The 15,558-nt window shown below is 40.3% G+C and overlaps 4 protein-coding genes across 5 annotated transcripts; 2 read left to right on the top strand and 2 right to left on the bottom strand.

Annotated features, from left to right (window-relative positions):
- The first annotated feature begins 369 nt into the window (after positions 1-369).
- On the top strand, positions 370-2,570 carry LOC131429477 (protein cereblon-like). The gene is made up of 4 exons (XM_058593619.1): positions 370-866; positions 925-1,614; positions 1,680-1,907; positions 1,975-2,570. The coding sequence occupies exons 1-4, from the start codon at positions 453-455 to the stop codon at positions 2,419-2,421; spliced, it is 1,779 nt and encodes a 592-aa protein (XP_058449602.1). The 5' UTR covers positions 370-452; the 3' UTR covers positions 2,422-2,570.
- A 137-nt stretch (positions 2,571-2,707) lies between these two features.
- LOC131429497 (protein cereblon-like) lies at positions 2,708-6,796 on the top strand. Its single transcript, XM_058593651.1, has 4 exons — positions 2,708-3,007; positions 3,097-3,956; positions 4,024-4,242; positions 6,423-6,796. The coding sequence occupies exons 1-4, from the start codon at positions 2,953-2,955 to the stop codon at positions 6,597-6,599; spliced, it is 1,311 nt and encodes a 436-aa protein (XP_058449634.1). The 5' UTR covers positions 2,708-2,952; the 3' UTR covers positions 6,600-6,796.
- On the bottom strand, positions 6,690-14,132 carry LOC131429487 (S-phase kinase-associated protein 2). 2 transcript variants are annotated; one of them, XM_058593629.1, is made up of 4 exons: positions 14,036-14,132; positions 7,324-8,327; positions 7,103-7,262; positions 6,690-7,041 (listed from the first exon to the last, which is right to left on the bottom strand). In XM_058593629.1, exons 1-4 carry the CDS (start codon positions 14,095-14,097, stop codon positions 6,855-6,857), a joined length of 1,413 nt encoding a protein of 470 aa, XP_058449612.1. In that variant the 5' UTR covers positions 14,098-14,132; the 3' UTR covers positions 6,690-6,854. The 2 variants fall into 2 exon arrangements, with proteins under 2 accessions (XP_058449612.1, XP_058449621.1); XM_058593638.1 differs by lacking the exon at positions 14,036-14,132 and adding an exon at positions 8,400-8,439.
- A 94-nt stretch (positions 14,133-14,226) lies between these two features.
- On the bottom strand, positions 14,227-15,537 carry LOC131429505 (uncharacterized). Its single transcript, XM_058593664.1, has one exon. The coding sequence runs from the start codon at positions 15,535-15,537 to the stop codon at positions 14,233-14,235; it is 1,305 nt and encodes a 434-aa protein (XP_058449647.1). The 3' UTR covers positions 14,227-14,232.
- Positions 15,538-15,558: the final 21 nt, after the last annotated feature.

Below are 15,558 nucleotides of genomic sequence, written 5' to 3'. Positions count from 1 at the left end.
GGTCGCTAGATTTGTGGTAACTGGCGGTGAATCGTTAGCGAACAGTTTTAATGCTGATTTTTCTTCGAAGTGCCTGGTCGTGTCGTCGGTGCCACTGTCAATCGGGTTGATCGAGCAGCCAACTCAGGCGAAAATTCTAGCACTGAACCGATCGAGCACTGAAAAATCGTGCAGTCGAGTAAGAATTCATTGCTCATTCAGTCATTTCGATAACGTGGCCATCTCTTCTCGATTTTTCTAAACTAAATCATAATTCAGACAAACCTGAGAGTGATTTGCCCGTTGGTATTGACAATGCTTTGAATATTTTTCATCCTGTGAACCAACGAATGTTTTGATCAATCTGGCAACCATGCGTTTCAACAAAAACAAAAATTACCACAGTAGTATCGTTGTCAACAAAGGGAGTGAAAAAATTTTCTGTGAAATTTTCGGAAAAACTTTTCAAACCAATGGAAAACGATGAGACAGTCGATGATCGGTCCGATGAGGTTCCGATTCTGCCGGTGGAACTGCCAAATTTGCCGGAGCGAGATCAGGGACACAGTCAGCGTTTGAGTCGGATGCGGTTTGTGCAAGTTTCGGTTAATGACGACGAGGCACAGGAGGAACTGGACGATGGTCCAATTGTTGAGGAACCAGTGGGAGGTTCGGATCAAGAAGAAGGTAGCTCAGATCAGCAGGAATTGATGGAAGCTGATGCCCCCAGTGACAGTAGCAGCACTGAACGATCTAACAATTCGTCTGAAAATGGGTTGGACGATTCGGATGCTGATCGATTGTTTGACGATTACATTCATAGCCGAGAGCAGCAGCAGCTGACCGCGGCGGCAACTTACAATACCGAACTGCCAACAGAACATGCCGTAAATTAGCGATGTAATGCCTTAAAATGCAACCGTAGTCATATTGATATCTTTTCAGTACCTTGGCAAACTGGAGCGTGTTGAAGGAGTTGATTATTTGGAGCCAGGGAAAGTGTTCTGTCTACCAATCTGTACCCATCATTCGATTGTATTTCCTGGAGAAATTGTCCCAATGATCTTGAATGAGGCTACTCTGAATTGCAACGACCCCTCGGATGGAGTAAAGTTCGGATTAATTTTTCGAACTGCGTTTCCTGACAAATTTTACTATGGCGTAACCTGTCAAGTATTCGAGCGAGGCGATCACGACACCAGTGGATCGATTGTGGTGAAAACCATCGCACTGCAAAGGTTTCGCATGGTGCGCCACACGGCTGGTAGAAGGGCAGATGTTCTTATCCTACCGGAGATTTTACTGCCTGATCCGTTGCTGAGTAGTTGCTCGAATCTAATGAAGCGCCATGCATTCAGCAACAAGAAAGAGTTGTCACACCGATTCAAGTCATTCATGTCACATGTCATGGTGTGGCCAAAATTTGTCTACGATCAGTACGGGACCGAGGAGGTACTGGCAAAGGTCGAGCGGTATTTGGCGTTTTTGAAGATTACTAGCGTTCCTAGCGATCCGGTCAAGCTGTCATTTTGGCTGGCAAGAAATGTTCCCATTGATGAACGAGATCGAAGACTGATCTACCAGGCCGATGCTGTTATCAGTCGTATGCTGGTGATCAACAAATCACTAGACAACGTAAGTCATACTGCGACAATATTGGGTTCGGACTCTCTTTTTTCTAAATCGCTGTTGTATTTCAGAGATTCCAGACATGCTATTTTATGTGTAAACGTTGCGAAAACGAAATCGCCAGCTACAATGAAATCTTTGCCATGAGCAAACAGGGCGTCCAGACGAGCTACTGTAATCCGTCCGGATACGTTCATGAAACGTTGACCATCTACAAAACCAAGGAAAATTCCACATTCGTTGTGGACCGTCCCTCGACGGCATTCAGCTGGTTTCCGGGTTACGCATGGCAAATTACGGTAAGTGTTTTTTTTTCAGTACATCGAACGAACATTCCGAGAACCTAACGAAATTTCGTCTCGCCAGCTCTGTGCCAGTTGTCGACAGCATTTGGGCTGGAAGTTTGTGGCCACCAAGAAAAATTATCTGCCAGTAAGTTTCTACGGTTTGACAGGCAGCAGTATCAAGGTAAATTCGACCGTTGAAGTTACCTCGGAAAACATCGCTGATGGTGATGATGATGATGATGATGATGATAATGATGATGGCGATAATGGTGGAAGTGGCGCTCAGAGACAAATCATGCGACGACGACGACGACGACGGGGTTCGCGGGACAGTAGCGAATCAGAAAGTAGCTTCGATATAATATACCAAGTGATGGATGTGGTGGAAGAAGAGCGGGGCAATGTGGTTAATGCCGCTGAGCCACCAATTGAACTGGGTCAGGTTGTGGACGTAGAAGATGGAGTAGCAGCAGCAGCAGCAGCAGAAGAAGAGGATGAGGATCGATTTCAGGATGCGACAGAGTAATAATTTCTTCTCATTGAACCAAGAAGGTTTTTTCGTTCTGTTTATTGTTCAGAAAGATCGCAGCGGTCTTGTACTACTCACTAATACGCAATAACTCTGTCGTATCGATTTTAGTTGAATAAAATGTTCTATCAAAAATACATAAACAATCATTTTAACGCTGGTTGTTTGTCTAGACTGTTTTGAACACAAATCGCATTTTTGATTTTGATTGCCTCTGATGCAATTTGGCACAAATTACTGAGCTGCGCCCATGCGCATTTCTAATCACCCGACGAGGTGGAAGAAAATGTTTTGACAGAAATGTTGCGATTTTCTCACCCGATAAGAAGTGAGTTCAGCTGACGTACTTTTGGTTATCTAAAATGAGACTGCTACTGTGGGACCGGTGTTCAGTGCTGTCTTTATATTACGACTGAGAGACGGACGGGTGTTTGCTATGCAGTATTTTTATAAGTTGACTTGAGAGAAAAAAAAACTGAAATGGAATCTACGGTAGCATTGGGTGATATTTGAAATACAATTAACAAAATGTGTTTCCGACAGTTTTATACTAGTATTAAGTTCAAATGTTGGCACCAGCAAGGTAAGCAGTTTCATGAGCAGAGTTCCCTTCACCGTGAAGGGCTGCAAAGTAAAACGCAATAATCAAATTTTCTTTTTGGCATCTTCAAGATGACGAACATGTCGAGTTGGTCAACCGCGTACCTTTGAACGATCGTCGACAGGAGCATGACGTCTTTGCTGGGCCGTCTACTAATTCTCAGGATGGGCATCGAAGCCGTTTTAAACTGACGTACAATATACAACTACCCTCAGAGCATACATACTTAGGAAAACTGGAGAGAGTCGACAGCCTCGAACGGCTAGAGCCCGGATCAATCCACCGCATTCCGATCAGTGGCCATCATTCGATAGTATACCCAGGCGAGACGATTCCACTGATACTGACCAATTCGTTAATGAATTTTGATGGGCGAAGCGAAAGTAACCGAATTGGGTTGGTTTTCTGGGAGCATCCTTACCGGCAACGGATCTTCGGAGTGGTATGTCAGGTACGCGGAAAAGACATACGGGAATCAATAATAGTACTGAAGACTGTAGCACAACAACGATTCGAACTCGTTCCTCAGCAAGATGGTTCTCTGACCAGATCGGTTCGACGTGAAGACCGTGCCCACTATTATGCTCAGGTTAAAATCCTACCGGAAGTGCTACTACCGGATCCTTTAATGAACTTCTGTACAAATAACATGGTCAAAATTAACAACATTAATCGGAATCGTTTGCTGGCGGCGCAATCCAGCGTCTGGCCGAAGTTTGTCTACGATCAGTACGGATCGGAAAAAATTCTGAGCAAGGTTGGACGCTTCCTGGCGTTTCTTCAGATAGAATCCGTTCCAACTGCCGATCCGGTAATGTTGTCCTTTTGGCTTGCCAGAAACATTCCACTTAGCGAATCCGATCGTAAGGAGCTTTTTTATTCCAACTCTGTTCTCACCCGGATGTTGCTGATTAACAACATTCTTGATTACGTATGTTATGTATGATTGAAGTTTCTCTCGTTCGAGAATAATTAGGACTTTTTTTTCTCTTTCACAGACATGTGCATTTTGCTGCAAAAAGTGCGACCGCCAAATCGCTAGCTATGCGGATATGTTTGCCATGTCCAAACAGGGTGTTAGTATAAGCTATTGCAACTCATCGGGATTCGTTCATGAAACGTTGACCGTGTACAGAACGGTGCAGAAAACGACTCGCACGACAAGCAAACCGTCAACGGAGTTCAGCTGGTTCCCTGGCTATTCGTGGCAGATCGCGGTGAGTATTTCTCGACAGTGAAGGACTATTTGCATCCGGACTATCAGACCGACCTGGCATTCGTATTAAACTAATTTTGACGGAAGTACGTTCGTAATCGTTCGAACGTAGTGACATACGAGCAGTCATAATATCGTGAGAAGAATTAATCAATGGCTATGGGGGTGGGTTTTCTTAGGGGTGATAGAGGTACTCATTAAAAGGAAGAAGTTCTCCGGCGTAGCAGAAGCCAAGAATGGTGGCAAGGTAGAACTCCACGGCGAATGTACAGTGCTAGCAAATGTACGGGCGAATCGATGGGTGGAACGACTGTTTGCTTGTAGGTAGGGCGTATTTCACTTTCATTAAAAATAACTGAAATGCAACACTTTTCTGCTCAAGTTTTCTATCAAGATAATAAATTGTATATTTCCTAACTATACAGTATGCTGTGAATGTTTAGAACTTAATAATGGGACTGATATGCGAGTATGGTCAGTATAGCTTAACACAGAAATAAGAAAACATGAATTTATTCATTCAAAATAACAATTTTTTGGTTTGATAGACAACTAAACATATTGTTGTTTTAAATACTGTTGACTTTTCTCGTGTGTAGTTAAAATTATTATCGCTACCGATGACCTTCAGTGTTGAAAATCGGATTGATGAGCGTTTTTGAGCAACATAGATGGTTGACTATGTGAATTCTTAAATCCGATTAAATATTATTCTACCAGTTTTCGATCCGACCCCGATTTTTCCCTAAAGCTGAACCTGACCCAAACTGGTCGTATCGGGGTTTGGATTCTAATATCCGATCACGTATATATGCAATTTCTTAAACCCAAATTCGGTCCGTACACATTGAAAAAATTAAAATCTTAACCCCTTTCCAAAACAACTTTTTCTCAAAACTCGGCCATCTCGATTACCTAGTGCTGTAGATCTCGGACTGTGTCTTGTCCGTTGGTTTAAGCATGTTCGATTAATGCCCTAACCAAGCTGTACATTCCCATTACAGCACGCCTTGCGATGATGGAAATTTTTCTGTTCTCAGTTCCACGTGACTTTGAATTAGACTACTGTCGTTTTCGCTTGATGCCAAACCTAACCCAGTTTCCACTCTAACTGCTGTCAAACAAAGTTTGTTTGAAGCCAGTTTCGAACCTAGTTTCTACGTTGTTAAACTGAAAATCGAGTCAGTTTCGAACGTGGTTTTTATATCAGGTTTACTAAAACCCTCGTTGCTAAGTGCGAAATCAGAACAGTTTCGTGAAAAGTGTTTGTTTGATGAAACTACCCTGGGTCAGTTTCAGTTTTCTCAACGACATACCTGTTGCTTACCAATAGCGTTATTTCCGGAAATGTAGTCAAACGACTAATATTATCACACTTCTGTTAAGTAACCGGTGATTCTAGATGAGGAAGGCTGTCCGTGCTTCTTGTACTATAAAAATGTAAATTTTCGAAAACACTCACTTTAATCCACATGTAAAAAGTACCATTAGACCTACCTAATACATTATTGTATGCATCATTCAAACTACCCTTGAACATTTGACCATATCTACTTTGGCGTCACTGGTGGTCATCAATAGACCAATTTTTTCCTTCGAGGTCCCAGTTTACGAATAGAAACGAATCGCACATCATTTTCCATTTTCACATTCGGATCCCGCTCAGACAAACACGTGTTTTCGAAATCTAGTTTTTCTCGCAACCCGATGCTCCACCAGCCTTCTTTGATACAGCGTTCGCATGGTTACGAAACGAACGCACTGACGTTTTAATTTGTTTTTTTTTTCAACCGTATTCGTATTCTTTTTTCAAGCAAAAGTTTGCTCCTCAAGCGAGTACACTATATTTGAACTGCTGGGGCTGCCAGTTTTTCTTGTTAAAAATTTCAGATTTAAATTTTAAAACTGCAATTATTAATTATGCATCTAGAACTAGAATAGCAGTTTTAGTTCTATTTATTCGAACACTGCCTTTTTTTTACATTCAAAGCATGTTCACTGCTTAGGTTGGCAATTTTTTTGGTTATAATTGTCAGATTCAAATTTTGTAACTCATAAATTATGCAGTTCGAACTAGAACACTCTTGAACATGTTACCTGGTCTTCACAGAAATTAAGATGTCGACGACAGTACGAAAAAAATCCAAGTGAAATAAATCCACGTCTACTGTTTCATTTCAGATTTGCAACGCATGTAACAACCACATCGGATGGAAGTTTGTGGCCACCAAGCGTAGCTACAAGCCGAAAAAATTCTACGGTCTGTCCGCCAAGAGCATCCGGGTGGCTACGTCGAACCGAAAACCAGCGGACAACGAGTCGGAACCACTCGCAAAGGATGTCAGTGTAGTAGCATAATTTTTTTAAATCCCGCTAGCAAATTACAACCGATCGAGACTGTATAAGGAACCAACCGTAACCGTAACAGAAATTTACACACTGAAAGGATTCTATGAAATAAAAGTATTCATTCTATTGTATTTATCATCTCCTAGGCGTAGATGTGCATTTGTTTTTGAACGTGAAATTAAATAAAACATCAGTATGAACTCTAATCGCTAAGCAATTAGCTAGTATCCGATCTAGTCTTTACAATGTAGTTTGCCGATTCCATCAGTCCCGTGTTCGGAGCCCCCAGATCGAGGTTCTCCGGGTGCCAACGGTTGGCCGTGCTACCGAACTATGCATAAATTTGTTGATTCCAACGCCGGGGAACGATGTCTGCAGCATTGTGATGGCTTGTTCGGACAAGAGCCCGAATACATCTAAAAACAGCAGCGAGTGCATGTCGCTCAGCTGCCTGAAAGGTTCATTTTTTGTCAGTTAATTTCAAACTATTACCAGTAATCAAACAAACTTACAAATAGGAAGTGACATTGATGTTGTAACAGCGGGATAATGACAGATATTCCAACTTGGTCAGCTTACAAACTAGTGTTATGGTTTGCGAGGTTAGCTGCGTACAGTCAGAGAGATCCAGCTCGAGTAAATCCGGGCACCGAGTTATCAGTTTTTCTAGTACTACAATGATACAAGATAAAATGAATTAAACTATAATGAGAAAAGTTGCATTTGGACTTACATGTATCACTCATCGATTGGCGACAACCAGCGACATTTAGTCGCAACAATGAGGGCGTTATGTTGTTCACAAGTGCTTCCACCGACAGTCGGTCGAGGTGGGTCCAAGAAATATTTAAACTGTGCAGTTTAGTCAGTTTCTGCATCAGCAGGGTCACATCGGAATCTTTAAGGCCTTCGCACATGGTCAGATTGAGCGCTTCTAGATTTTCGTTGCAAACAATATCCTGACAGCATTTTGTATTTAGTGGCACGTTTTCGAGACTCAGTTTCCGCAGAAGTTTGCAGTTAGAGAGCAATTCATGGAGTGTGTTAAGCTCGATCGAACACATACTTAGATCTAGAAACTGTAACTTCGTTAGACGTTGAGGTTCTTCACTATTCATCGCAAACACCGGATGAGATATTTGTGTCTGTGCTAATCGCAAAATCACAGTTCCTCGAGAGATCACTCTTCCGAGAGCACCTTCACGAAGGGATCTACAGGAGAGATCTAACCGTGTCCATAAGGTCTCGTCTTGAGACACTCGGTTGAAGCGCTTGGAAACCTGACTGCATCGCATAAGTGTCTTCTTCGGCAACCAACGGAATATCTGGAGCATCATTTCGTCTGATAGCCGATTAAAATAATCGATACAATTTGTTTGCTTTGTCGGTCGTCTTCGATATAAGAAGAATGTTTCTTCATTCAAAAAACCAACGTACTTTCTCAGATTGGTTTCACTGTTGCTGTTCGGAATCGGGCCTGCTGTTGGATTAGCAGAAGAATAACAACTATTGCTTTTTGTTTGATTTGATACATTGGCTAATGGACTGCGCCCCTTAGGACAATTGATGTTACTGTTGGACATTATGGCACACGTTTTGTCCGATACCGGCGCAGTTTCCTGTTGCTCTTGCACGAGTATTCCCAGTCCCAGCTGCGACAGGCAGTTGTTTGATCGGAAACTGTTTCTTAGCAGGCGCTCGCACTGTTCATTACGCACGTCAAATCGGAAAAATTTGCTGTTAGAACAAACAAAGTTAAAAACATTGATTTGAGCCAGAACTTGCGATCTTTTGAAGAAATTTCACTACCAATTCAAGAAACTATCGATCGCGAACTAATGAAAACACGAATGGCGCCGATTATTTTTTGACATTTGCGTAGTTCACCACGAAACCATATTCACCTCAGAACCAAAATCGTAACGCTTGTACACCGGAATAAAACGTCGTAAATTTGTTGCCTGATATTTTTGATTAGACAAATTTTGAGCAAAAATTGAACGGTTTTGAAACACATTTTAAGTTTTCGTCTGAAGCGTCCCGTCCATTATGGATGCTAAACTGATACAAATTTGCACTTTAGCGTCATGTACATCGAAAACACATGGAATTCATGAAAATTTTACTTAACTGCTAAAATGAGTGTAAAACACTGTGTTTTTTCCTACACACTTAAAACCGATTCTCGAGCTCGGCATAATGAAATGCCGAATTATATCGGCAACACTTAATTTTACTGACTATTCAGTAATTAACATGCTCCTTTCCGAAAATCGTTAAAGTTCTATGCTGATATCTCGGTAAAGCGAGTTCTTTTGCTGAAGTTTGGCAAAATATTATACTGAACGTGTCAGTAAACAATAAATATACCGAGATCAGCAAAACCGTTTGCCGAGATTTCGAATAGCGACTTAGCTTTTACTGAAACTCGGTTGGACACTTGTCATTTAATGTTTCCTTTAGATTTTCCAAGCATCACGTCGCCATTGCTCGTGGAACTGGAAAACATCTAAACTGGATGAAGGAAGAAGATTTGTATATTTTATTAAAAGATAAGTAAAATCGAAAACTATCTAATTTGCATATATATTTATATCCGCTTATTTACAGGTGAGGTGAGGAGCACTAGACACAATTGTCTTTAGCCGTGATGTTTTCGTTTGGTGTTTGCGCTTTTGTGGTTTGCTGAATTGAAATGAACATCAATAAAATATTCCTTTCACCAACATTAGCTTTTGCTGATATTAATTTCATACAAAAATAACAAAATATCTTTCCTTTTTTCGATTACTGATGACTCGGCAATTCATGATTCCTTCCTGATAACTTTTGCCGAGCTGACAGCAAAACTTCTGCTGACAAGTTCGGCAATAATTGACAGTTGACAAATTTTGGATTGCCGAGATTCTCAGTGATTATACATTTTGCCGAGACGATTACCGAGCACTCGGCTGTGCAAATCTCGGCATTTTTTTGCCGAGATTCAGCAAGAAATTTTAAGTGTGTAGAGGAAACCAGGCTACATTTATTTGTAATGCACATACAAACTATAAGATAGATCGTTGCTACAAGATTTTGAATGAATCTGTAAAACTGTGTTGATGAAAATGTACCAATTGATTGATGCCAAAAAAAGGCAAAATAATGAACATGAAAACACATCACGCATGTTCAATGGCTATCTAGGGGAGGCGAAAAGGACACTCGCTCCGGGCGCAACGTTATTAAGAGGGGCGGCAAATCAATCCTTTGGATCTTTTTTGCGCGTTCAAGTCATCTTTCCGGAGATGGAGTTCAGCTTATTTTTTTTTTCTTATTTCTTACCCCGAGCGCCAAATTTCCTCGATACGCCACTGTTGCATTCGAAAATGCTCCATTTCGTACACCGATCATACGATTTAAGGACTATTCACACACTTCAGTTCCGTGACGGTTCAGTGAAAGTGCCTTCAGTGCGCCGTCAGTGTTCTTTTTTTATTGGAACCCTTCCGTTCCGTTTCCGTGCTGTATCCGTTCCGGCACAGCAAATGCAGTGACATACCAACTTCAGTGAAAATTAAAAAATATCGGTGACGACGAATTTGTGTTTGCCGGACGGACGCTACACTGACGGCGAGCTGCACTGAAGCGGTATGGTGCCGGATAGGTGTGAATGCGCGCATAGAAAATGAATGAAATAATATCAGTATCCGTGCACGGTGTCGTGTCGGCACTGATCCGGACCGGATATATGTGAATAGTCTAAGTCTAAGTCCCGTCATGATCCATTTTTTTGGACTGTGGATCAAAGCTCTTCAACGAAATTGAAAAAAAAAGATATTTTATAACTTTTCATAAAACCACGTGGTTGAAATCGCACTAGAAATTTTGCATTTTCTGGGACACTTTGGTAGCTACTGGATTACTTATGACTACTCATCTCTTCATTTTGACAATTCTGATTTAAAAAAAAAAAAACGACGATCCTCGCCATGGAAGACTATTTTGCGACAACAGAACAGACATCGAAGTAAAGAACTCAATGTGTGTAAGAACTTTAACGGTGTTTGGCAAAGTAATCAGTAATTAGCAATTAACGTATGGAGTAGAAAGCCTGTTTTTTAACCTAGTTGCGGTCGTTTGCCGAAACGAAAGCTTGGGGTTTCAACTTAAAGGTTTTGCAAAGAGTAGACGTCAAATTAAAAATCAATTCGGTAAATCGTGAAAGAATGAAGTAAACAAGATGAAACTGTCATTTGCAGCTAGGCCCTTCTGTCGTGGGACTATCGAAATGACTTTTTGAGTAGAAATATAATAAAATTAAATATAAAAATATAAATATTAATACGAAATGTGCTGATAAATCTTGCAAAAATCGTTTCGAAAGAACGTTCACCGCTGTTCGTTTTTTATTCGATTTTCTTAGAATGCAAACTCAAGATATAAATGGGTAAAATTTTGCAAACTTCAACAAAAAAACTGAGTCGAATGGTATATAACACTATGGGTCTCCGAAGCTCCGTTCGAAAGTCGGTTTTTCCAGAGGCAAAAAAAAAACAAAATTAAAATAAAAGAAAGTTTTAAGTTGCATTTCAATCATGAACGTGCTATTTGCTTCCGAAGGAGAAAAAATAATGTTGGTTCTAGGTAGTGTTGGTGTTTGCAGAAAATTTGACAGAAGCTGCTCGCTATTTCTCTATATTGTATACAGCATTTTCAATCCGGTAGAAGATGCTACAAGAACTCGAGTCTCTCAATGCATGAGCCGCGAGAGAATTTTTCTACATTTCTTCGCTCCACTTCATACTCTGAGTATTTCATGGCCCTTAAAAAATACAGTCTGATAATAATCGGTGCTGTATGAAATTTACCAAGAGAGAATCGCAAGTTGACAATTATCGCAGAAAATCGAATCGATGATTCGACTTGATGATTCTCATACTAGGTTGCAATATTTCAATACTCTTGTGTGGAGCATTCACATACATTTTCATAGACACAACCTGTACAAAGGCTATATGCACATTGTTAGAATAAGCGGCGTGTAAAATTATTCTATCGCAACTATCAACTACCCATATATAATCGGATCGCGAAACGAGTATAAACGACCGTTTATTGCATCAGAGAGAATCCCCACAGCAGCGAGCTAATCTTTGATTCTCAGACAGGTCATCGAGAGAAATTCGCTCTCGCATTGGTGTCTATTATATGTTAAATTAACCATGCCGGTTTTTTTTGTTGCTGCGATGATATCCTTCTTTCTTAGATGGCACTGATTGAATCGTGTGAAGAGTTGCTAGTGAGAGATCTTTGATACGATAAAAGCCATCAGTGGTTCTAGGAGCTACGTGCTTACGAATCTGTTCCAAATTTAAGCGTTACAGAAAACAACTAAGGTTTTCTGTTCATACGATGAACTTCAAAAATCCAATGCAGATGTTTTTATCAATGACTATTTGTTAACTTGATTTATGAGTAAAAGAAAATATGTTTTTCCAGAAGTTAGTTAGCTGGTTTTAAAGACTAACGGTTGGTAAGCGATAGGACATTGGATGGAAGCTGTTGAACTGATAAAAACTAAAATTACAAACCAAAACAGGTATCAAAAATGAAATTTCGATTTTGAAAACCCCAAAAGTCCCAGAGTCGATAGTTAAAAAAAATTGTTTCTGATAATAACAAATCTTGATTTTAATAATTGTTTTCCCTTGTTTTGTGTTTTTAAGTGAATTCTAGAAATTATACGGTTATTTCAAGCATAATAAATCTATCGGAAATTTCATGTACATTTTCTGATATCGGAAAGTCCTCTTCCTATGGTCCGATTTGCCTCAAACCATGGCACTTTTTGTGAAGTGCTAAAGCTTTCGAGCACTACCACAGTTTGTGAAATTCGTTGGTAATTTTATCCCCCACAATAGATTGGCGTCCTGATGTCCACTGCGTAGAATTAATGAAGCTCTATTTTAGCTTTAACTTTAACTATTTTGTTCCAAAAAAAAAAGACGGGTGGGTAATGTCACAGACATAACTGGATGATGTGAATACGAATAAAATTGACATGCTTCTTCCACACTTTCGAATATAGATAATCGTTCGCTTCGCTTCCAGAATTGTAATGATGCACCTATACTAAAGTACGGCTTATTGACGACAAACATATTCTACCATACAATTAAATAATACAGAAAAATGGGAGTAGAAGAATATAAAATAGACCATGTTATACTAGTTTCTTTATTAGAGATTTATATACTCAGTAGAGGAAAACTTCGCAAAATTCTTTGAGGATATTTTAATGGTTCTAAGCCGATTTGCGAAATTTATCCGATGTTTACCATTGTTCGAGTATTTCTTGCCATCATTTATTCATACACACCAGAACCGAAATTCTGGACCAAGGAGCTGAAACTGAATTCAAAAACGAAATTCGAAAAATGAAACTGACTCTGAATTCAGTTACGAAGTTCTGATTCGAAATACTGATCAAGAATTCAGTTCTAGAATTAAGAAACTGAACTCATTTTCAGTGCCCGGGAGTTCTAAAACTGAATTCTGAACTGGAATTCCGAACCTGAAAAAGAGAGCTAAATTCAATTCCAAAATCTAGTTCCAGAATCCAAATTCCGAATTTACTTCCGATTTCGAGTTCTGGGTATTAATTTTGAAACTAAATTTAGAAATTCAGTTCTGAAAATTTAGAAATTAAATTCTAGTTCAGAAGTCAGTTGCTAAATTCTGATTCGAAATACGGATCAAAAATTTAGTTCATGAATTCAGTTCTAGAATTATGAAACTGAATTCATTTTCAGTATCCGGGAGTTCTAGAACTGAATTCTGAACTGGAATTCCGAATTTCTGGAAATTAATTCTGAAACTGTATTTAGGAATTATATTTTGGTTCAGAAGTCAGTTCCCAAATTTTGGTTCGAAACCAACATTTAGTTCCAGGCACTGAATTCAAAACCTAGATTCTAGTCCACCTGAATTCTAAGCTTAATTTTAATTTTAGAATTTAGTTCCATATTACATTCTCAGAAATCGGAACATGACTCTGAAATTAAATCCTAATTCTAGATTTTGAAATTGGTTTCCTGACTAGATTTTGGATTGAGTTTAGTTAACAACATTGACTCCAGGTCTTTCGGAACTGATGTTTTTAAACTTACACTGAAATGGATCACTGCCTAGTTTCATCTACAATCTAGTGCCGTTTTTCATTGAAAAACACTGGTGGCGTGGATTGCTCTGGGTTTGCACTTTCGAGCAGATAGTTGGTGCTCATGAAATGCGCTCCCAAAGCGTGTAAGACTATTCAATGTGAAAGACCGTTCGAAGTTACAAAAAAATATGTAGGAAATTGCGCACGATTTAATATTTATTCTTTATCACAAGCAACTTTCTAACCTTATCTAGGATTCTTCTTCCTCTCGAGTATTCTGACGAAATATGCAAACACTCACCTCTTGTATGCCGACGGATTCCCATTCACGACCTTGCGCTTAAATTTCCTTTTGGATTCCATTAGCGAAAATTAACACATCCAGCTGCTACGCAATCGCAGGCTTTACTCAATTTCGTCATCCTCGCGGCGTGTATTCACGAACAATCTTGGCGCGTCCCCTACTCGTTGAGACGCAAATGAACAGTCGTATAAGTACTAGGCAAACACTTTCTCATTCTCCCTTCCCGCACCACTCTTTCCGTACATCACTACCATCGGTTTGTCCTTCAGTATGAAGCCATTGGTGAGGCGCAGTGCGCGTTCGATCGGTTTCTCCTTTAGCCGCTCCAGATCTTCCTCGTACGCGTAGGAAAAGGTAACGAAGGCCTGGCCTTTCATGCGGCCACTACGCAGCAATTTGATGTCGATTTCCCGCTGCGGATCGGTGAGCGAAAAGTGGAAAAAGATCCGCCGAAGGTCGTCCTCCGTTACAGTTTTGGCAAGATTTTTAATGTACAGTTTGTTGGATGGTTCGCCGGCAGAATAATTCTTGAATATGGGTAATTCGACTAATTGGTCCTGCGGGATTCGGTTGAACAGCAGTTCCTGTTCGGTGACGATTGACAGTTTGTTAGAGTCGACGGGTGGAAGTTCTACAATTTCCTGCTGGTCTGCTACTGTTTCATTCACTGTTTGTCGATCCGACGGCACCTGTTTCAATTTCAATTCTTCCGGAAGACGCATCTTAATGGGGTGAACTTTTTTTATTTCAGGTTTTTCGAACATTTTCTGCTCTAAATTATTTTTGGTAACTGGAAGAATCTGTGAAACAATATACGGTTTGAAGCGATGTTGCTGAAGTTTTATTTTATGTTTTGAGGGTATTTTTGGCGTCGGCTCCTCATCTGATTCGAGTTCGGTTTCTCCATCTGCTAGTAGGGAATCTGTTAGACAAGTTATATCCGTCTGTTGGCCGGTATCTTTCTTTTCTATAGGAACGCCGGTGCGGTGCAAATCACGATCAGTAAAAGGCGGCGGAAGATTCATACGGTTCATGAGATGTAGCACCTGAGTGTAGAATTTGGGGACGGACTCTAGTGCAACGCATATACTGTCAATAATTTCCCGTGTTGGCCGTGGATATCGATACTTCAGATAGGGAGGCGGAGGTTGGCTGAAATCCACCGGATGAACTGAGTGGAGCGCCTTCGCAAATTTGCTCATTTCCTGAGCTGTCTGTTTGAGAGTCGGTTCTTCTGGGACCACATCAACAATCTCCACTTCCCGTGGACTATAATATTCCACCGATAGGCGCTTGCTAAGTATCTTGAGCTGATGAAGTCGAGTAACAATCGTTTCGGCCAGTCTTTCATCCTGCAGGTTTACTATAGTGGTAATCTTGCTCCGACGCTTGAGGAATTTTACGCTTTCGATTCCAAAGCAATTGAGAAATTCTTTAATGTCACTTTCACTGAACGATTCAGGAAAATTTCGGATGCAAAGCTGAATGCTAGATTCCATTTTTGCCTTTTGTAATAAAAC

This window comes from Malaya genurostris, chromosome 1 (genome assembly GCF_030247185.1).
Source record: "Malaya genurostris strain Urasoe2022 chromosome 1, Malgen_1.1, whole genome shotgun sequence".
NCBI lineage: Eukaryota > Metazoa > Arthropoda > Insecta > Diptera > Culicidae > Malaya > Malaya genurostris.
This window is presented reverse-complemented; position numbering and strand designations above follow the sequence as displayed.